The sequence below is a fragment of the Pholcus phalangioides genome, unplaced genomic scaffold (assembly GCF_987345545.1).
Source record: "Pholcus phalangioides strain wild (caught in Gottingen) unplaced genomic scaffold, Ppha-v1.0 ptg000037l_1, whole genome shotgun sequence".
Classification (NCBI taxonomy): domain Eukaryota; kingdom Metazoa; phylum Arthropoda; class Arachnida; order Araneae; family Pholcidae; genus Pholcus; species Pholcus phalangioides.
In genome coordinates this window covers 2,641,731-2,665,130 of record NW_028301624.1, presented here as the reverse complement: position 1 = coordinate 2,665,130, position 23,400 = coordinate 2,641,731, and the positions used below count along the sequence as shown (strand labels likewise).

At 34.5% G+C, this 23,400-nt stretch overlaps 1 protein-coding gene across 1 annotated transcript; it reads right to left on the bottom strand.

The window, feature by feature from the left end:
* Positions 1-2,977: 2,977 nt before the first annotated feature.
* On the bottom strand, positions 2,978-23,226 carry caly (ubiquitin carboxyl-terminal hydrolase calypso). The gene is made up of 11 exons (XM_089253389.1): positions 23,057-23,226; positions 20,291-20,375; positions 19,502-19,628; positions 17,142-17,261; positions 16,961-17,022; positions 12,906-13,048; positions 12,068-12,267; positions 8,989-9,128; positions 7,985-8,882; positions 6,915-7,007; positions 2,978-4,265 (listed from the first exon to the last, which is right to left on the bottom strand). The coding sequence occupies exons 1-11, from the start codon at positions 23,112-23,114 to the stop codon at positions 4,065-4,067; spliced, it is 2,127 nt and encodes a 708-aa protein (XP_089109515.1). The 5' UTR covers positions 23,115-23,226; the 3' UTR covers positions 2,978-4,064.
* Positions 23,227-23,400: the final 174 nt, after the last annotated feature.

Genomic DNA, 23,400 nt, shown 5'->3' with positions numbered 1-23,400 from the left:
GTGTGTGTAATGAAAATCAGTTGGTCATTTTTGTCACTCAGTGAGTTAAGTTTAAAGCTGATAATGCGGAAGGCCCAAAGATCAATACATGAGGAGTGCTAAATGCTACCTATAATTAGATGGAAACATCAAAGACTTATTAAACATAAGAAGATGCATAAACACTGATCGAGCAGCTGAGATTTCATGTTGATACAAATACTTCCTTCTTACGAAACAAAATATTGCATAGTTTTACACGCCTGTACATCAGGTAAATATCGTAAATAACGCAGAAAATAAGTGCTCACAGGTCATTTATATACAATGTATTTACAGTATGCACATCACATTATTTTTAAAGCTCTGTACATTATTTTCATCAGTATACTGGCTCAGCCAGAAATCATCCGCATGCTCCAAACGAGCATTATTTATCACATCTCGTTATATTCATCGTAAATAATCACAATACTCACGGAGATCAGAGAAGCTTCATCTTATGATGACATTTTTGGGAGAATAATATGACCACAATCATATTGACACATCAAACATCCTAATAACTACGGACATCTAAAAACTCAATTGATATGTACACATTAATTCTACTCATTACTGCAAATGGCAATGGTTTTGAATGTAATATCAAAGACAGTAAACAACGAAACAAAATATAAAAATATAATGGCAATGAAGGAAACTTTTTTTTAAAGAGGGCAAAACAAGCCACAAAAGTTTAGAATTTTCATTAGCCCACTCTCTGGTTACCAATTCAACAAAGGTTTATGTTCATATTTTTTACATGGGTTATTAATAGTTGAATGTAGACAGAGAGCTGACTGCAACTCAAATAATTTGACAGAGTGACCAAGAGTTGGCAGCACTGCGTGGTTTGGTATGTATTTGTATTAAGAGAACAGAAAGTGGTAGGTATGGAACATGACTTTGCCTGAGGGAGGAAAACGGTAGAGAAACATTGGTGCCAGATGCATTTTTGCGAGTATAATATGCCCGGATTTAATTTTTTTGCATTGAAAGTTTCAGCAAAGAATATTTTTGTTAAATGCAAGCAGTGTATGGGGAACACTGCGCTCTAGTGTGGCACCAATTTTTGAAGTGAAAAGGCATGCTTGATAGACAAGCAGCTGTTATCAATCAGGTAAAGATCAACACTGTGAACATGATAGTCAGGAACAATACCCTTATAACCATATATAGATAGGATCTACATCTAGCATTGTGTGCAAAGCATTGAATTATTGGGATGTGTAAGTTTAATTTATACCCCAGTATCCCACCGATATATAGACAGCTGTATGAATGGGTGCATTCCAGCAACATATTGATCAATAATATAGGAATGAACAGCTATTTTGGAGCAAACTGTGATAAAACCTGGTGACACCATTTTGAACCAACAACAAAGATGATGAGTCTTGAATAGAAGCTTCCTGTAATGCCAAGATAAAAAAAAAACTACTAATTTACTACACACCAATTCCGGTCATATATCGCCATATGACAATTTTCAACGAGTGGAGCTTGGTGGGAAATGAAGGCTCCATCCATCGGTGATTGCCCCAGGCTTGGTAGGTAAAAACTTGCTTCTGACAATCTATGCCTGGATTCAAACCTGTGGACCTTGGCAGTAAACTTCATAGTGGAAGACGAGCATCTTACTATTGCACTACTCGGTCACCAAAAAAGGGAAAGTTACCTTGACAGCTTTCTTTGGTGCAAAAAGTGCTTGTGTAAAGATACTCATTACAGCCTGGCATAAACGCCCGAGATTGGGCCTCAAATTGGTCACGATTGACTGCGTGATCAGTGATTGCAGCAGATCGGCATTATTACCATGTTGATTTATGAGAGTTGTAGTAAATGATATAAATTCCTTACTACGCCAGCAGATTGCTGCGGACATCTGCTGGGGAAATATGGTCTTTGTATCGCTTTCATCATGTAATAGTTTTACTCTGCACTATTCGGCCAGTTTGTCATATTATTGAGTGTTGCCATTTTTATGTTGTGTAATGGTGATTATTTTTGTATGTTGCTTGATCATGCAAATTTCTTTGTGGCGTCATATTTTTCATGTGGGGATGGATAGATTTCGTGTAGATCCAGTCTGAAAATTTCTTCAAGTCTGTTTATGTATCATGGTTGAGTTTCTCTCACTCACTTATTGCTGCTAATCTCGTGAATTAACATGAAGTTTTAGTCTTAATATTTGGTATTATAATTTTAGATGATTTAAGCATTCAATCATCACCGGCTAGTTCAGAAAAGTTTTAATTACTTAACATGTTTTAATTAGTGTTTTCTACATATATCTGATTCACTCTTGTTTTTCTGCCATGATTTTTAGACAAATACAACTTTTGCTATGTATATTGGTGTACTATGTACACTACTGAGTCAACCAACCTAGTTTCCAAGGAATTACTTCCCCATGGGGATTCCCAAACTTTGTCAAGATCTGTGATTTGCAGACTCTCTATCTCTCTGTGTGTGTAACTTACTTCGTAGGTTCCTTCGTCTGAGTTGGTGGAATATATGATGGATTTACCTGCTTTGCTTCATTGACATCAGAAATTTCTCGGAAAGGTTAACAACAGTCTTTTCGTCTTCTCTCCACCGTCAGTACTGCTGTGAGTAACTGGAACTAAGATTTCACATGCATTGATGAATATTGAGAAAATGGGAGAAGTCTGTGAATCAGCTGATAACACTGTAACATGGATGATCAATGGGCAGACATCAAGATTGACATTGAATGAACATAAGGAAACTAGTCCAGAAAGTGGTGATCAGAGCAGTTGTCTGTGAATATTGAGAAAGAGTTCAAATGTGAATCTTTAGATGTTTAGTGAAGATTTTAATCGTAATGACTTTAACGAGAAATCAGATCCGACTTTAACGAGAAATCAGATCCAAATTTAACGAGAACAAATAGTCCTTGATGAAAAATTACACAATGGTTTTTTTTTTTTTTCATTTCATTGTATGCCAATATTTGGATAAACGAAAGAGCTTCTGGGAGTGCATTCAGTGTTGCACTTGCCCACAGGGCTTCATTTTAAACCTGTTCTGTTATTATATTGCTTGTGCATTTGGTCAAAGACTTAACTCATTGAAGCATCTTAGAATAAGAATCAAATCATGCTGCGTTGCACTCACTTGAATGTATCTATTACACATACTACTACTTTGCTAAGAACCACACCCCCCCCCCCAGGGCCGCATTTAAACTTTTTCTGGGGGGGGGGGGCAAAGAACATGTATTCAATGTATGCCCCCTGACACCCCCCCCCCCAAATGAAGCGCCTTAGAACTATTACTCTCAAGGAAAGAGGATCTCAGACTGACCATGTTCCATGCTTGTTGCTAAGACCACAAAACTATACATTGCTATCAAATCTTGGTCACCCCAATAGTAAAATCATATAGGAAAGTTACATTTTTAGGCTAATTATATACTTTATACAAAAAATTGACACACTTTTAAGACAAATAAAATTTTAATTGGTTGACTGGTCGACACGTTTTGGCTCCACAATGGAGAGCCAACATCAGGACCTCGTAGTAAGAAATTTTTTGTATAAATTAAAATCAGGCAAAGTTCTAATTTTTGTGATAACAATTATATACTTATAAGTTGCACAGATAACCCATTTGTCAACAACAAAGCAAATTGTTACACGATCTGGAGATTTTCATTGCAATGAAATAATGGAAAATATTAAACAAAATTTAAAAAAAAAGGTAGCTGGTCAATAAGTGCAAAACAATAATTTATGACTTGCACGATAACTACAGAAACAAAAACCACATAATACTAGATCTTATGAAAAATGACACATACATCTTCCCAACAAAGGAGATTGACACATATTTACATTATACTTGTGCGATTTATAACACTACTGGCCTATGGGTAAAATACATTCAAAGAGGTACTTACATAACAATCAATTACAACACACATGTTAATACAATGAGATAGCAGGATCAAAGATAAAAAACAAAGTTAACAATAAATTGAAGCAGAGCCTGCGAAAAAAACAAAAAGCACCTCTAACTTATTTTCTCTTTTTTGGCCTTGGTCTCCTTCGCCTCTCTGGTTTCTTTGCCCTGTTAAGTCGCCCGACATTAACGCCTTGCCTCTTCTGGACTATGAGCTGCTGCTCTACCAGATCTGCAAGCTTTCCTTGTTCCGCCAACATTGACAGAAAGGTGCATATGAACTGATCATAGTTGTGAGTTCTGCGACAATCATCAAGCTAAGGAAAGAGAGAGAGAGAGAAAAATTCCATGAGCAATGAAGATCTGTCTCACAAAAACTAAAGTAATTAACAGGGTTGTTTGGTTTAAACCAAGTGGTTTTTTAAAAAAAATCAAATAAAAGTGGCCTAAATATAATTTTTTTTCCTTGAAAGATATCATATATATTGGTTCATTACTAGCCAAAATTTTTCATTCTTACCACATTTTATAGTCCTGGGGTATATTCAGATGATATATCTTTAGATTATATAAGTGGTTTTTTCCAAAAAGTCTCGTAAAAGTGACCTGAATATATATATTTTTTTTTCATGCGAAGTATCTTAGTTATTTAAAGTCATATACAGAAGCCAAAATCATCAGTAATTTTTAGTGACACAGTAGTGACACCATCATGCTAGGGGCACACACACACAGGTGGTCTTATAATCCAATAAAGACACCAGCTGTCCCCTCCCCAAAGGACAAAGACCAATGTACACACTAGTAGTTACATTTACCTCACAGACATTTTAATTTTCTTTCCCATAAGATGTATATCATCCAGTCTTAATATTCAATAGTTTTTTTATACTTTCATTGTTAAGCACAGTTAATCAAGGCTCTACTGTATAGTAGTAACAGATTTATGAAAAATAATCAGCTATATACAGGGTGATTATAATTAAAGTTTCGATTCCAAAACTATACAATAAGTACTGGTCAGAATGACTTGAAAATTTGCATGGATACTCCTGGAGCAATGGACGTTTCTTTCAAAAAAAAGTGCAACAAGTAGTGCAAACTGTGCAAGTAGATGATGCTGTACTTGGCCAGCAGTATAATCTATTTTGTGCAACCACATCATTTTGGCACTTCAACAGCATCAGTGTGTGGATAGAACAACTTCTATCAAGATGCACATTGCAATACCAGCAAAGCAGCTGCTGAAGAACTATTTTGACAATAACAAGATGACATGACACCTGGCCGGCAGTCAGTTCACCTAACCTTAACCCTTGCAACTTCTGGCTGTGGTGGGTACCTCAAAATGTTATGAACAGTGGTTGGATTGCAAACTTTGGTGAATTGCGATTTGGTAATTGCAAGCTCCAGCGCATCCCCTATACATTAGAAATTCCTCAAGAATATTAACGTGGGGGCATTGCAAGTGCATCCACATCATGACCATGGCATACTCTTGATCTGCTGTTGAAAAAGCATTTTTGCGCTTTCACTTCATAGCCAGAACACCTTGGACAACATATTTAACATTTCTTGAGTAAGTTGTAGTTATTTGTTCAATTACTTCATTTTTGTGGTTTCCGTGAACTGAAATCGTGCAATGCTAATTAAGTTATCATTTTGCCCTGACTGGGCTATCTTGTCCATTCTGTGAGCAAATTTCCCAAGTGTTGGATGAGTACATTGTCATTAAATTTACATTTTTAACTATATTTTTCCCCTTTGCCATATAAAATTCCACTGCTTCAGGAATATTCATGTAAATTTTCAAGTCATTCTGACAATGGTTCTTTTTTTAGTGTTTTGAAATCAGAACCTCAGTTATAATCACCCTGTATATTGTAAATCATTGCTAATTAATCTGCATTATTTATGCTTCATTAAATATATTATATTCACCTAATTTTTATTATAGTTTTTGCAAAATAGCTTCCTAATTAAGCCTACTGAAAGTAATTGGAGAAAACATCTTTATATTATATGGTTAATAATAACATTAAGAATTTTCAAACACAAAGTCTGAGTTATGCAAAAAATAAATTTGAAAAGTTGGTTTTTGTTAAAATGTAAGAAATATTTATTGATTAATTAATATGGAAATAGTGTTAATTGCATTAATAGACATTTTATTTTAATTAATTATTAGAAGTTTTAATGATTTTTCAGAAATTTTATTGCTTTTAATGTTAATGCTATTTAAACCAAAAAAAAAAAAAAAAAGGTTTAAACCAAAAAAAAACGTTTTTTTTTACCAAGACTGGTAATTTAACAGGTACTTTACAGTTCCAGGATTATGGCTATTTTAACATGCTAGCTTAGTGGGACCTCCCTCTCGGGCACTGAGCTATTATGATCACTCTTTCTTTCTTTCAAACCGAGCACAACTCAGGTCTATCACTACGGCAATTTACTACCTAGTGAGTTGTGCCGGAAGTTTGTGTACCTAACAGTCTGAGTGCATATCTAGTGCTGTGCCTGATCTATATTTCAGAAGTGAAGTGAGTGTGATGATTGAATATTTGTACCATTTTTAGGCCTGCTCTGTGCTATTACTCTCTTGGCAAGACTTTTTATGATTACACTGCTCAACAAAAACAAAAAATTATGTTAGTAGGGACTGTCGGCTTAAGAAAATTCTAATGGTTTTTAGGAAATATTGCAGCTGCTGATTACGAATCTGGCATTAGTTTTGCTGAATTGGCTCTAGTTTTTTGAGATAATGTATGCTCTCAACAATATGATTTGTATGCTGCTTATGTATTATCATTGGAATTTAATTTTCACTTCATCTCAAAAACTAGAGCCAACCTGACAAAACCAATGCATATTTGGAATCATCACCCTAAAATCACTGAAATATCTTTCAGAACAGAATCAGTGTTATCAATGAAGAAAAATGTAAACAATATATATAATAATAAAACCTTGTATTTCTTTCTTTTCTCGATCTCATCATGGAGATTACTTTCGCAAATCGCAATTTCTGTTTCAACGGTTTTCAACAGGGCGAGTAGATCCTAAAACAAGAAAAGTATCGACAAAAGCTTTTGTTAAAATAAGAGAAGAAAACGAAGACACAAACATAATATGAAACACGGATCACAAGGAAGGTTAAAATTTATGTGAGGCTCAAATCAATCCGGTTACATCATTACCTGCAAAAGATGATACAAGAAATATTTTAACGCCACTAATTTCAATAAACAAGATCAACTTAGCTCATATACTATGAACTAATAGCATTTTGCAGGTGATAATGCACATTCAATGATTTTTAATTGAAAATGAATCTACAAGTAACTCGAAAACATACGTAAAAAAAAATGAAATTCTGACTTATTCAACAGATTCACAAACTTCATTTGAAAACCAAGTAACATCTGTAGTAAAAATGAGAAATTTTGTCATTGTGTAGTTCATCAAATTCATAAATAAATTATATTGGAGCTTGAAAATTTGGCTTAAAAAGTTCGATGAGGTTCAAAATGAACATAAAGAAAGTCATATAACATCAATAGGAGGTCCTGTCTGCAAGCTCTCTAAGTAGGCAATAGGGGTTTTCTTTAAATGGAGTCATTTGTCTGTTCTTCTAGAATGTGTGTGTGCACCTCTGTACAATAATCACTATTATTAGCAATGATTTACGTGTTGGATACTTGAGAGATCTAGATAGCATGATGCAATGATAGAGACAAGCTGAAATATTAATTAGTTCAATCACACAAGTTTTACTAGCCCACTAAAATGAAACCAGGGAAATCGCAGACAGTGGCAAACATCAATTATTGATATTACTACAGAAAGAGATTCCAGTTTATGTCTTTAATTATTGATTTAATGAACTATCACATTGATTCCTCTCCTACAGAGACTTCTCGAGCTCACCCTTATGGTTTCTAACTTCGATGCAACTGTTTACATCATCAAACAAAATGCCAAGGCAATAATAAACACAATATGGAAGGCCATACCAAATAGTATAAAAAGATCTTACCTTTGGTGCAAAATGATGCGGTTCAGTAAGTTGTGGATAATCTGACGATTCAGATTTCTTTTTTTCTTCATCCTCTTCCTCCGCAACCTTTGCCTGTTGTTGTTGCTGCTTGTTTTTCCCACTGGCATTAGCACCCCTATGTGGAGATTTGCCACTTCCACTGGTAGATGGTGTTGTCTCAACACAAGCTTTCTTTACAGGTGGTTCCTCAGATTTTGATTTCTTATCTACCGATCCTTTCTGTTCATTAGAAGATTTGCTATTGGCTCTACGTTCACCATCGTCATCATCATCCTTGCCAGATGTCATTCGTATTACAACAAATTTCTTGATATTCCTCATCTCTTCAGCGGATGCGCCTTCGGACTTTGCAGGAGCTGTCGAATTAGGACTGGTCAATGGGAAATTATAAGGTGCTTGCACTGGTGAATTGAATGCACTTCCCACTTCAGAAGATGTGTCGGTACTCGAAGCACTAGGCGTGGGGGATGTCTGGAATTTTGTTTGAATACTCAATGGCTTCATGAAATCTGAAGACGTGTTGATCGTTAGAGGCTCCATAGAGTTTTGATCGGAACTTTCTTTAGTGTCTTTAGACTGATCTCTGCTTTTTTCCGCTGTTGCTCTAGAAGCGGAATCTCCCTGTCCTTTCAAAGTGCCAATTGCTTTCTTCTCTGATTCTGATAAGGTTTTGGTTCCTCCAGATGGCCCACTATCATCTTCCGAATACTCTGATCCACTACATTCTTCATAATGAGGCACAGAGCCCGACTGATCAGGTTTCAGACCTTCCATCAGAGGGCTCTTTGCATAATTGTGACTATCCAAAGCTGGAGGCAACTTGGGATATGTTGAGCTTTCATCTTCTTCCTCCTCCTCTACATTTGGCTTGGGTGACCTGATAATCAAATGTAAATACAAATGATGAATATGAATAAAACAAGCATATACGAGACATAATTAGCGTCACGGGTATTAGTTGAAACAACATTATAAGCTCTAACCTAGCTTCTTTCTTTCCTTGAGATGTTTGTTCGCTGTTTTCTTCTTCTGCTGCTGCTGCGTCATCCGGAGATTTATTCACAGCTGCAATGTAAGCTGCTTGGTCATCAGATGTAAGTTCGGGATTGGTCAACTTAACTAGCTACAATAGAGATGGGATATTTTCAAATTAAGCAATACAATAAAAGAGTTGCTTAAAAATTAAGAGCAACTAGCAAATGAACATCAAATTTCAAAAGTGGATCATTTAATTTTTTTGTCACATTTGATGCACATAAAGACTATTTAGGCTGGGATCTACATAGTTTGATGCTGATACTCAAAGTCACGAGGTATGCAGTATTGTCCACTCCATATGATAATATTGGCTTGTTGCTCTTACAGACATAGGTACGGAAGGAACTGGCACTGATACTGAATGGTATGGCTACTACTACTAATCCAACTGTACACACACCTCATAAACATTCCTCTGAGGAATTTCTAATGACTCAGTGCATGATGGAGTGTGTTGTACATGTATATGCAAGCATATATTTCTGTTCTCAGAATTATGCATGTTTCATATTCTGGTGGTGCTGCAACATGTTTTCAATTCTAGAAGTGAAAGTAGCAGATGCCCAAATTATCATGTTATGCAAGTGTTGTGTTGTAGGTCTGACCAAGAATGACATGGCTATCTAAGTACAGAGTCCTGATGCAGATAAAGTTTTTGCCAATTCCTTATATTGCTTAAATTTCCACAACTTTTTTCCATAATTATAGCCCAGTCACCTCGTTCATCATTTCTATTACTGGCTAACCGAATACAATTAAATTTTGGTTGTTGTGATTATCAACTTGAGCAAGTAAAGAAAAGGTCATAATAATACAAAAAACCAGAATACAAGGTCTATAATTGTGTTACTCTTTTAAGCTTCATTCCTGGCTGTAATAGTTTTAGTGCCTTGCATTTGGTCAAATTTAAAATTTCCCATATTTTTCCATTTCTTTTTATAATCCTTGGAATTAGTCCTTATATCATCTAATGTTGAAATAGCAAGCTATTACAATGTTTGCTTTTAATTCAAAAGACACCAAAAAAAAAGACAAAAAATCTTAATATATAGGCTGAAAATTAAAGTACCGTGAGCTTAGCCACAGAATAAAATAACGTATACTGTGGCTAAAATAACAGTATAATATAATTCAGTATGAAATAGCAGTGATCTATTTACATATTAACCCTACTTTGGAATGCAACTTTGTGGCACTAACTTCACTGACCCTTATCAAAACTAATGAAATGAGAAGGAATTTTCTACACTCTGACTTCTGTGATACAGCTCATATCAATTCATGTTGTTGGATTTCATTAAGAAAAGACATGCTTCAGTAAGAACTTCTTTGCAAGCAACTTGCTTGGCAAAAATGGTTTTTATTCATATTTATCTCTAACCCTTTTGTCTAATTGGAAGGAAAACAGCCAATTCCAGAGGTAAAAAAATAGTTTCAAATATTTCACCTCTGTTGCAGTAAGTTAAGATTCTCAGAACTTGCTTCATGAAAGTAAAAGTTCAAATTTTTAATTCTTTTCATTTTTGCCTAAAATATGGCAACAATTATTTTTGCGAGGGCGGTTTTTTCCACTATGGCAGGAACTTGCCAACCCTGCTTTAATAAAAGAAGGAATCTATTCATTAGGAATTTTTACGATTGTTATTTATTAGGAATTTTATGAGTAGGGTTAGTCACAAAGATTTGAACTTTGACCCCTTAAATTGGAGACTAAGGTACTACCCACTTGCATGTAAAGCAGTCCTTCTGAGAATGGACACAGCCGGAACACAAAACAAGCACAACTAACAACAACATCATAACAACTAACATCATAAATGTGTTACATACAATCAAAGTATGCATTCCGGCATATACCCGGTATTCATTAGAAATTCTGTAGAGGAATGTGTATGAGGTGGGCGTACTGTTCAGAAAAAGCAGCAGCAGCCATTTTGAGATTATTCAATTTATACCTTTGCCTCTGAGCCCTTACTCCTTGGAATATGGACTGGGCCATCGTTTGGTTGGCCAGCCAACCCTTCTGAGATTGTATAAGAAGGGAGGGTGTGAAAAAACAGTGAAGTAATGCATCTTAACGATTGAGGTGAAGACAATATATTGCTTTTCTCATTCACAGGGTGTGTTACTAAAGCAAAATATAGTAAATTTTATACAGAAAACAAATATAGAGTTCCCAGCATAATCTGTGAGATTATTTCCCTGACTTTCCAGATTGCTCAGAACCCTGTAATAACTGATAAAAAACAAAGCCGTCAGTGAATTTTATCAATGGCAAATACAGAAATTAAGTATTAAAATTTTTCAAGATATACGGAAGACTGGATGTTGTGAAGATATTTATTATTTGAGATGTTAATTTTTTAAGGAAGGAAAAAACTCATCTCTGCCTCTACCGGGAGTCGAACCCGGGTCCCTCGATTGCCGGACGAGTGCTCTGACCACTAAGCTACAGAGGAGAGAGAGATTTTCCTTCGCTAGAGCGTATATATGCTGAACGGAACCGTGCAATGGACGGTGAAACCGATAAGCTAATAGCTCATGGACGACAAGCCACCAGAGGGCTATATATATGACATGAATGTCGCTCTTCACTTGTTAATACAAGATATACGGAAGACTGGATGTTGTGAAGATATTTATTATTTGAGATGTTAATTTTTTAAGGAAGGAAAAAACTCATCTCTGCCTCTACCGGGAGTCGAACCCGGGTTCGGCATATATACGCTCTAGCAAAGGAAAATCTCTATCTCCTCTGTAGCTTAGTGGTCAGAGCACTCGTCCGGCAATCGAGGGACCCGGGTTCGACTCCCGGTAGAGGCAGAGATGAGTTTTTTCCTTCCTTAAAAAATTAACATCTCAAATAATAAATATCTTCACAACATCCAGTTTTCCGTATATCTTGTATTAACAAGTGAAGAGCGACATTCATGTCATTAAAATTTTTATCACAAAAGATGTTCTTGTTGAAAACGTTAAACATGGAACAAAAACCTAAAAAGTAGTACGTAGGTACATGCTTACTTGTTGTAATGCTTCTAATACAATCTGCCTATTTGTTTTCAAGGTCCTCAGCTTTTGTTCATAGGCTATGCGACGATCTGGTACCACAGCCATCAGACTAAACCTGACATCGTGATACTGCTCTCCACCAGTAGCTGTTCCCAGTCTTTCCTTCATAACACGACGGAATTTCTCAGTCCAATCTTCTTCTGAGCACGGACCTAAGATAAAACACAACTTTCTTCAATCAATTATAATTTGGCAAAAGAATAAAAAAAATTCATTTTTTTATGACATCTACAGCGATAAGCCTACTGTAATCATGAAAGAAAAAGGTAATTTTTCGCTTCATTTCTATGTCATATAACTGCCTAGAAGCTCGATCATTATTGTTTACTGGAGCATATAATTCAGATACAAAATAGATAGCTAAAACAATATATATTTTGAATACTGATAACTTTGGAGAATCTTACAGATAAATGTGAAAGTATGTATGTTTGTCTTTTATACAAATCTACAATTTTAGCCAAATTTTACTTTCATACCAGAAAGGATTGAATGACAGGCTACTTTTAAAGTTTGTTAGAAATGGGAAAAACTGTCAGACAACAATGGTTCCTGTGCCTCAACAATCATTTTCGGAATGTTTACTTTGATTACCAGGGTTCCCTAGCAATGCGTTTCAGACATGTATATGCCTTTACAATGGTTTGCCATTTCTTTAATTCTGCCAGTATTATGTATAATAGTTCATTCCTTTATAATGGTTTGCCACTTTCTCAATGTTCAAAGTAATTGAAAAAAACTCGAGCAGAGCCAGGTATTATAGCTAGTTTATTATAAAATCATAACATACCATGGTCTATGGGAAATGGTTTCAATCCATCCAACTCAAACAACCTTCCGCTGATGGGGACATAGCTCACAAAATGAAACGTCTCTACTGTACGTCCAGTTGTTATCCCATGTGATTTTTCATGAAGATGTCTTGGCTCAGGCCTAAATATGAAGTCGAAAGTATTCAATCAATCATATATTGACTACAAAAAGTTGAAAACTGCTCAATTTTTGGCAGTTCGTGAAGCTTTACTAATAACAAATTTAGAACTGAGAATCAAATTTTAAAAAATTCACAATAAAAGTATTATGGATTTTATTAATCGTTAACTGGTTCAAAGATCAAGAAAAACAAGTTTTCACAGGTTATCTTGACTTTACTAGGTCAGATTTTTCAATGAGCAAGTCATGCATTTGCCCAGGGCCCTTTCATACGGGGTCTTTAAATTTAAATAATAAGGGTATATATATATATATATATTTGTTGAATAATCAAACATTTTTTATATCAGGGACAAATAGAGAACCTCCTTAACACCTAGGTATTTTAATGCTTGCTTTGCTCAGGGCACCTTCTCCCATGATTTCGAATAAAACATTGTGTTTAAGAATTTAGATATGTATTTGACATCCAAATTTTTTTATGGGAATTTTTTCTTCAGCCACCTCATTGGGCATTTTGTCTGTTGTGGCCTTTGCATTTGTATAAGATTGTACAGTGAATGTTACACATGTATCATGATACTGAAGTGACTGGAGAAATGTACAGTTATAAAAGAGATATTGCTAGTGATGGAATATACAGGGTGTATGGCATTTTACTGGCAAACTGTTGATCCCAAAAAGAGAGAGAGACATACTTCCAATTAGAAAAAGTATCTAAATAACATGTAGTACTAATAATGCTGTTCATGTTGCGGTTGTTGTGTAGTTATCAAAATAAAAAAAATAACTTTTATATGGACAGCCTACGCCCAAAAACCCAATTAGAAAGTTAGTGCATTAGAACCAGAGAACTATTACTACCAACCCTGTGATTCCCAAAGTCAGACCCCACAAGAGGGCAATTTCAGCTTTTCTATGAAGGCTTGGAATCTTTTGAAGTCCTTTCAATTTTTTAAATCAGTTCAAATTTTTAATTTTTAAACAATTTATTGATGACTTCTTTATTTTTCTCTTTCAGTGGAAGGGGTTTGACTGAGGGTTCTTAATGCTTTGTGTTCCACGGAAAATTTGTGTCAGTAAGATGAAATCCACGCACCCTGCATGCCAATAAAATGAAGAAAACTGGTCACAAACTCATTTAAAAAATAATATTCTGTGTATAGCAATGTAAAAGTAATAATTTAATTTTTTTCTCATCTAAGCTCACTAACCCCCCTGAAGTCTTCCTGTGGACCCCAACCCCTGATTATAAACCACTGCTTTTGACAAGTAAAAGTAGACAGATGGAGGGGGGGGGGACCCCTAGTTTTCATATCTAAGGAGGTAAAGCAAAAAATAGTGGCTCTTACATTTGAAAAAAAAAATTGTTATGAAACTATGAAGGAGGAAGGTGGCGGAGGGAGAACCCCCAACAAAAGTAGGGGGGGAGGGGGGGAATCAGGATTTCAGAGATGCTTTGGTTGGAAACCATTGATCTAACCCTAGCAAGTAACAACGTGTGGGGGGTGCTCTTCAACCTGTGCTCCCATAAACTTAACAGCAATCCATGAAAAACTTTGCCTGACAGAGCTTCATTCCAAAAAACACTTCAGTCATATACAGTAAAACCTCACAACTATATACTTGATATATCTACAAATCTTCCCACAGAGAAATTTTTTCCCCAGAAGACTTTCACACCATTGCAACAGCATTTCTTTGATATATTACCTATAATTGTCTTCAGCATATAGTTGATGCTCGATATAATGACCATGCATTATTTTGATCATTTCATCACAATGACCAGTAGGATAAGTTCTACATGTTTCCTTATTAATCGCATGCCATTTTTCATCCAATATAACAACCTATAAAGATTTTTCAATCCAATATTAACGTCCACACTCAGCTCTGCCCTACCTCTTTATTTGCAAAAAATTATCAAAATCTGTCCTTATGTGTGTTTCACCTTTAATATTGGATTCAGTATAATTTGCTTTTAATGATGAGAGTCACAATTGAATGTCTGATAAACACATTACTTATATTACAACAAAATAAGTCAAATAATTTTTTATTCTGTCTAACTATGGATTTTTCTTAAGAGAAGCCAATTTTTTTTTTAAACTTTCTATACAACGACCTGCCAATATAATGTCTGTTTACTGTAAAATGATGAGAGTCATTATAACTAGTGTTAACTAAGTGATAATGAAGATAGTGTAAATGAAGTTGCTTTTTGTGTATGACTTAAAAGTGTGTTGCAGTTAACTCTTTCACACTGCGAACACTTAAATGAATTTTATTCATTGAAATCCAATTTCCATTGAATTGTCCATCGTGCTGCTTAGATGGGCCCAGAATGGTTGTGCCAGAAATATGTTTTAGTGGAACCTATCTATGTATGTGTGAAGTATCATGGATATTTTTTATTCCTGGTGACTATCTTCTAAATCGGAAACGAGACACTAGCATAAAATGTTTTTGTTCTCTGCACAATTATCATAATAACTAAAAAAACTAAGATTTTCCAACACTGCATCATTTACTTTTAACTAATCAGTTTTTTTCTCACATTGTATTAGTTTTCATGTTTATATTAATCGCTAGCTGGTCTACAAAATAATTGTCCTATTTTTTTACTAGTTCATGATTACCAGTATATGATTTGACAGTCTAAACCATTTGATTAGCATTAAATTTTTTTGTACTTGATTTAAAAATTATACCATGCTTATTTCGACAGGTATACACCTAGCTACACTCATCCAATGCAACATTTAGAATATTTGACTATAGGTATCCCTCACTTTAAGTGATTAATAGGTTATACAGTATAGTTGCATAAGACCAAATCGTGTAAAGTGAGTTGAATTTAACATGGGGAAGATCGGGATAAGGGGTTGGTTTTCTTCAGAAGGACTCACAAAATTGAATTCAACAGCAAAAGAAAATGTTTTAATGAATTAATTATTCAAACTTATATGAATAAATCCTGTGAATTCAGTCAATATAAATGAATTAAATTAATACTTTTACTGTCTTCACCACTTCTGATTGATTCTAGTGGGCACATAGATGTTTTCTCTCCTGAAGAGCCTGGTACAATAGGCTGATAACTTTTTTAATGAAACATCCAAGATTCGGCTGACAAGAAGCATATGTCTACTAAAACCAGAGAATTCTGCATACCTTTCGCAAATACAAAAATTCTAGTTTCACTGAAACTGCTTTTTTCTGATTAAATTCGTCATGGCGTTGTCAATGTTACCAAACGTTGTTCGTCAGTAAAATCTGGTGAGTTGTATCTGAGAATTTCTCTCATATTTGTCTCAGCCACATCATCAAATCCAACACATTTCGTTGCCAAAGGATTTAACTATGCTATATATCTTCAATTTGCAAGCCCATTCCAGAATTAAAGTTAAACTCCAAGCTGAACTTTGCAGGTTGAAATTACTATAATTTTTATAGGAATAGTTGTTTATTAAAAATTGTATTATAGCAAAATCACGGGGATACTTATAATTGAATTCCACCAGTGCAAGCATCCATAACTGGCTAGCACCCAAAAATTTTGACTTTAACCGCAGTGGTTGAAAATTTTTTAGTTTAATACCATGATATAAACAAACATATTAAGTTCGCACTACAAACTGTTCATTTGCATAAATAATCACTGGTCACTGAATCAAAATTCAACATAGAAAATACCACAAAACGAAGACAATAACTTCTGCATATCTCTCTTTAATCTTGCACATTACGTGTTTAGAATGAAACTGAACTTGCCAGTAAGGATATTTTTTCTATTAAAAAAGAATGACAGATATTACGTACACGATCATGCGCTATTATAACTTGACTCATCAGATATGAGAGAAAAATATTTTTTAAAGGATCATTATACATTTAATACAAACTCACTTGGCATGACTATTGTGTGCACGTGCAAGCTCTGGGGTATTTCCAATGGCATAGCCTTTATTCTAGATACAAGAAAGAACCAAATGATTACTTAGGTATATTGTATAATTTATATCATAAGCAATAAAAAAATAAAGAGATTCTCAAAACAAAGAAACTATACGAGAAATACACTACATGCCTCTGGACTCATGTTAGCTGTATGTTCCTTCAAACGCAGTAATGTTGGGCCAAGATAAATCTTTGGACAATTCAACAGGACACTTAATAAAGCATGCGTTGCACATGAGTTCGGAACCATCTGTTGATATATTTTTAAAAAAAGAAGTGTGAAACAACTTTTAAACATTAAAATGACACAAAAAATAATTTATGATGAGTTATACAGGGTGGGCAAAGAGTCCATAAAAACTTTTGAAAATGAATAAAAATTGGAAAAATAGCCGAAATGAAAAACGATTTGCAGGGTTAGCATTTCTAGGTCACGGGAATTTCTTTAAGACAGGAAAAAAACAGATAGGTGGCGCTGGTATGAGCGACTGGAAATATGCAAATGAGATGGTTATAAGAACTTGCACTCCTAATCCACAACCGGTTGACTGTTGTAACTTGTATGTGGACTTGCTGCACTCTGTCGTTGATGAATTTGTGACTCACCTGCAATGTGTTATCAATGTGTGGTGGTGGTCATGTAACACATATTGCTGTAATTAACAATTTGGAGGCATTCCGTTCGTTTATTTGCGTATCTTTTCTTTGACTTGTGTACATCAGTGCCACATATCGGCTGTTTTTTGAGTCATTCTTTTTTCTGTCTTAAAAAATTCCAGTGACCTAGCTATGCTAACCCTGCAAATCGTTTTTTATTTCGGTTATTTTATGAATTTTTAAAGTTTCTACAGACTTTTTGCCCACCCTGTATATGTAAAACCAGACAGGGTAGTCTCGTTTATTCTGTAAACAGAAACTCTTCTATGAAAAACTTAGCAAGAGATCTTAAAATGATATAACTTTGTTATTATATAGCTTTGAGAAATAGTGTTTTGCAAATTTCCAGATTGTAATGCATCAAAGGTTTCGCTTGTTATTAATAAGGTTTTAGCAAACATTCTGTATTTTTATGAGCAAAGATCTATCGTCCCTCTGAATTTTTTTCCTCAACTTCTTATCTCATGTGACAAAACTTAAATACCTAATAATGATGCCACTCATCTGTGTTGGAGAAATGATAAGAAGGAAATGAATTCATACAGGCAACAGCTTTTTCACTTCCTCAATGAAAATATGATTAATCATATAATTATCATCACAAAAATTATCATCAAAATGTTTTCAAAGGTAAGCGAGGTTGTCTCTTATGATTGAAAAATCGCTAGTCGCAGGAAATAAAGTGCTACTGCAGTGGATTAAAATGAAGTTCCGCAGAGGAATATGGACAAGGTGCATGAGTGGTTTAGTAGTAGTGGATTAATGTAGGCTAATTGACAAAAAAAGTTGTTTGAAAAAACGTGTGAGATGAATATTAAAATAAATATAATTATGATAATTTTGTAAATTATAATAATAATAATGTAACTTATAAAAACAAGATGAAACAATAATATAACAAGTTAAAATCTTTTTAGCTATTAGAAGTTTTAACAACTCTCTCCTTGAAAGCACAGAAAAAAAGAAGACATTTTCATTAAAAAAATCATCCGAGATTATGGAAATGTCTGTAAAATGTGGATGATGTGGTCACTGTATATAAATAGCAGTTTCTGGCCTGCAAGTGGTGTAACAGTATCATGTATCTTGCTAGCAGACTGAAAAGGATGTGCATCCCTGTTCTAACCAATCAGGAGGAAACAAACATTGAGAAGGGCCAGACTAATTTTTGCTTGTTATTGTCTTGTAGATTTTTCATGTGCGCGAAACACAATTCAAGATAACAACAGCCTCAAAGCAGAATATACAGAAAACTGACGCATGTCGCAGAACAATCTCGGATAAATTCTAAAAAAAAAAAAAAGTAAAATTAACTCTTCTGTGTGCAGAAAACACTCTTTTTTGAACAGTGAAAGAAGAATTAAGTTCTTAATTAATAATTATAATAATAATAACTAATAATTAATAAGAAGAAGAATAGGTAACAGAAGTAGTTCACAGAATTTTTAGTGCAAAACATTTTCATTTAGCCAAGGAATCCTACCAAAACATACTGTTCTGCTCTGCAGAAAAGATTTTGGAAGGAAAAAAAAGTTCTGAGATGAGTATAGGGAGTTACAATGACTTTGTGCCTTAGAATAAAGGACGAGATTAAGAAGTTTCTGTGCGCAACCAAGAATGCTAATGGAATCAGAATTTTAGTATTTATCTGGATTTAAGTTCAGGTTTTACCTTCTTTTGATATCAAAAACAATACATAAATTTGCTATATATTTTCAAATTAAGATCAGTTGAGAAATGGAGTAGATAATAATATCAATGTTAAAGTGAAAGAAAAAAATATAAGTGCTTATTAATAAAAAAATTATCAATATTTATCATAAGTGCAATTACCTGTTGGGCAAAGAAAATAGAATTGATGGTGTCTTCATCTTCGACATAACTCTCTTCACCAGTCATCTTACGGCGAGAACGTCTTTCTTCAATCCATTTAAACAAGAAGATGAAACCGTAAACAGGACTGAAATAGAATTTCATAAATTGAAGAATTAATAATGAAATTATTAATCATTATTATTATTAATTAATTAATTAATTTGAAATTGATTTGATTAATAAATGCCTTATAGAAGGAACACAAAAGTTACAGAACGAAGAGGATTTGAATTCAAACTTTAATACAAAATTCTCATTTCAACAGAGAAATTTTTTAAAAGATTATATGTTTGATACTTAGCAAAGTTACCAAAAAATAGTGAACTCTGGAAGTGTTTCATTAAGTCAATACAGTTCAATGCATTTTAATATAAGTCTTATTTCAAGATTTCTGATTTTCTTTTGCATATCACAACATTCAAATTTGAAAAGTTTTCCCACTTAGCAGGTTTATAATGTGGTGTTCCGACACCAGGGGCATATGCAGAATCGACCTTTGGAGGGGGGCCACAAAAATTTTATTCCCAAGAAATTTTGAGTTACTACCCTTTAAAAAGCATTTAAATTAACAGATATTGGTTACTGTAGCACATAACGGGTATTTTAATTCTTTCAAAAAATATTAATCTCCCCCTAATTTTTGGTCGGTTTGGGGAGGGGTGCATGGGCTCCCCATGCCCACTGGTTCTGACAAAAAAAAAAGCGGGACTCACTGTATCAATAAGGAAATAAATGAACAGCACTCACCCTTCAATAGATTTCTGAAGATCGTAGACCTCCTCTACTTGGACACCCCGTACGCCAAAGTCTTCTAGCAGCAAAGTAAACAGACCTGCAAAATAGTCATAAAGAAAATACTGTCAAGCTCCATTAATTGCATAAAATATAAATAAGACTGATATAATAAATCTTATTTTAATGTTAAAAATTCATGGAAAATCAACTTTCATTTACAGATTCGGTTCGTCACCAGTCAGTTTGTTACTTATCAGTTGTATGAACGAGATATACTAATTATAGTTTATGCTAACAATGGCTTGACAAATCGGAAAAAAAAATTCTTAATAGCCAAGAAAACATTTTTTTAAAGAAAAATGGTTTCAAATAACTTTTTTCGACTCCTTCAGGACCTCTTTTTGTGCTAGCGGACACACAGATATAAATTCTGAAACATTTTGTTGTCCTCAGACTTGAATTTAGCAATCACGTATAGAAAATTTCAGGTGTCAATATCATTTCTCTTTAGTTGTCATGGGGACCTAGTGCCTGGAATTTGTAGACCCCTTGTCTATAAGCGCTTACTTTTTTCACATACAAAATTATGACTACTTGTCTATCAACAGCAGAAAAATATTGTGAAAATGTTGTCGAGTTGTATAATTTTCAACTTTACTTTCTTTTTTTCTTTCAAACTGAGCACAACTCAGGTCTATCGCCATCTATAGGCAATTTACTACCAGGTGAGTTGTGCCAGAAGTGTAAGTGTGTCTAATACAGTCTGAGCGTGTATCTAGTGCCGTGATTTTCTGCACTGCTATCTATATTTCAGAAGTGAAGTGTAATGATTGAATTACATTTTTACTGTTTGTACGTCTGTTGCCCTCTGTGACGAGATTTTATTAAAGGGGAGATCGCTCGCATTCGTGCCTTGAAGTTGAGAACTCAGAAAGCTTACTTCAGCCAACCACCACTGTGGCGACAGTGGGGTCAACTTTACTGCTGCCCAATTTTAAAATTGTTTTGACTTAATGGTTATTTATTACGGACCATCTCAAATTTTATTGCATGGAGTTACACGTTTCAAACCAGTTCAGCGTAGACCCAATATTAACAATACAAAGAGCTCTACCTTACGGTAGCAAAGATGGGCACTGACGTAAGCCCTACAAGCAGGACCCATGCCTCAGCTCTTCTACGGTTATAGTGTCAAAAGTGTGTGTGATTCTAAGTTATGCAAATAATGCAATACAGTAGAAATCTGTTATAACGACAGCTCACAATCATGAAAATAATTGTCAATATGACAAACTTTTTATATAAGAGAATGTTTTTTTAAAACATTAGCTCTTTGAAAATCACCCGCAAATCACTTGTTATAAGTCATACTTGTTATAACAGACTTTTACTGTATTTATCTCATTTTTTATTACAAGAGAGATTTTTTTAACTTGAAAGGAACTAAATGGTTACAAACCATGGTGAATATAATTGAACCTCTGCATAACACCTGTAATGTTTAAAATCACTCTACTTATAACGCAAGTTTTTAAAGGTGCTTACCAGCATAATTATCAAACTGGACTTACTCGTTATTAAGTCACAATGCATATGAGAAGAGTTGGGGATGGGAGTGATGGTGAACGACGCTGAGACATGGATAACTTTCAACTGCCTTTTATATTTATTTCCAATGATTTTACGTAAGCAATTAGGAGGCTATTGTCCATCATTAGGAATAAAATGGTCACATTTGCTCCTCTTTCTCAGTGGCACCCCAAAAGTTAAAATTGGTCTACATCCATTAAAAGAAGTCTAATATTTTATTACGCCAGTTATACCCAATATAGGGCTGGGAGTCGCTTAGTCCCTTTCAAACTGAAAACTACTCTATAATACGCGCATATTAGGTAATATTCCTGAAAAAAAAACCACAAAGATGTTGGGTTCTTGTGTAAGCATCGAGGAAAAAGAGAGAAAGAGGGTCTCAAGAAGGAAAATTTTCAGTGCCTCAGATTATCTGGAAACTCAACCTTTCAAGACTCTACTATACTCTTTAACGTACAAACTGGTTCTTGTGCAAGCATACTTGTAGCATATGATGGTGAAAGAAAGATTGTGCATTCTTGTACAAAAAGACTGAACTTATATGCTTGTCAAACTTGCAGTTGCGTGTGTGGCCACCATAAGATTCAAATGTATTAAGGTTAATTTCATATGCCCAAACACGTAAGCAACCCAAATGCGTTAATAGGAGGTTAGTCAGTCATTCCCTCTCATAGATTATAAGTTGTCCTTGTACAAATACAATAACATTATGTACTGTGATACATTGGCTGGTTCAGTTAAAAAGTGTGATATTTTTGTGAACGCTACTAACATGAATCATCACGCTTCATTTGTTGTTCACTGGATTCATGGGCAGAAATACGGGTGGGGGAGGGCATGGAAGGGGCAATGCCCTCCCCTCCCAGCGTCAATGACGGAGCCGACTAATTTAATGTATATGCATATATATATATATATACATAAATTGGCGGCATCATCTCATGCCCCCTCCCCTCCCAGCCTTTCATGTCTACCACAGCCATGACCCGAATCACTGATAATATACAATGTCAATAGGTCTAAGTATAAATCAATGAAGACAGATATATCATATTAAAAATTTGCGAATTTTTCAAGTGTCAGAGACATTTGAGACATCATAGACACTCAGTAGCGACATTTCAATCATGGTGAAACTCAAACTTTGACAAATATAAACACGAGCTTAAATTAGTTAAAAAGCATTACCTGGATCGCTCTCGAGTTCTAGCCAGCCTTCCGTTAATCTGTTCAAATCCGCCGGCATTATTTAAAAAGAAACATCTGATTATTTACTTATTTTTTCCCCTTTTGAAAAAAAAAACGCATTTACTTTTGTTGCCAAACTAAGATGACAATAATATGTTCAGTTCGACGCCGATAGGAGGAAGAAAGTTCAACCACTTGACATTCAAATTCTTGAGCAAAAAATTATGAAAATTGAAAAATGATTCTTCGAGAAATATCAAAAATTGCTGAAAATAATGAAAATATAGTTTCTATGGCGTATTTAAAATATTTTAGATGAATTTGAATAATTTCAGTGCAAAGAA

Coding starts and splice junctions, on each gene's coding strand:
- caly (XM_089253389.1), bottom strand. CDS start 23,114: ATGCCGGCGGATTTGAACAGATTAACGGAAGGCTGGCTAGAACTCGAG. Junction 17,262..19,501: donor CTATTTTCTTTGCCCAACAG/GTAATTGCACTT, acceptor ATATATCAACAG/ATGGTTCCGAACTCATGTGC. Junction 8,883..8,988: donor CAAGGAAAGAAAGAAGCTAG/GTTAGAGCTTAT, acceptor TTTGATTATCAG/GTCACCCAAGCCAAATGTAG.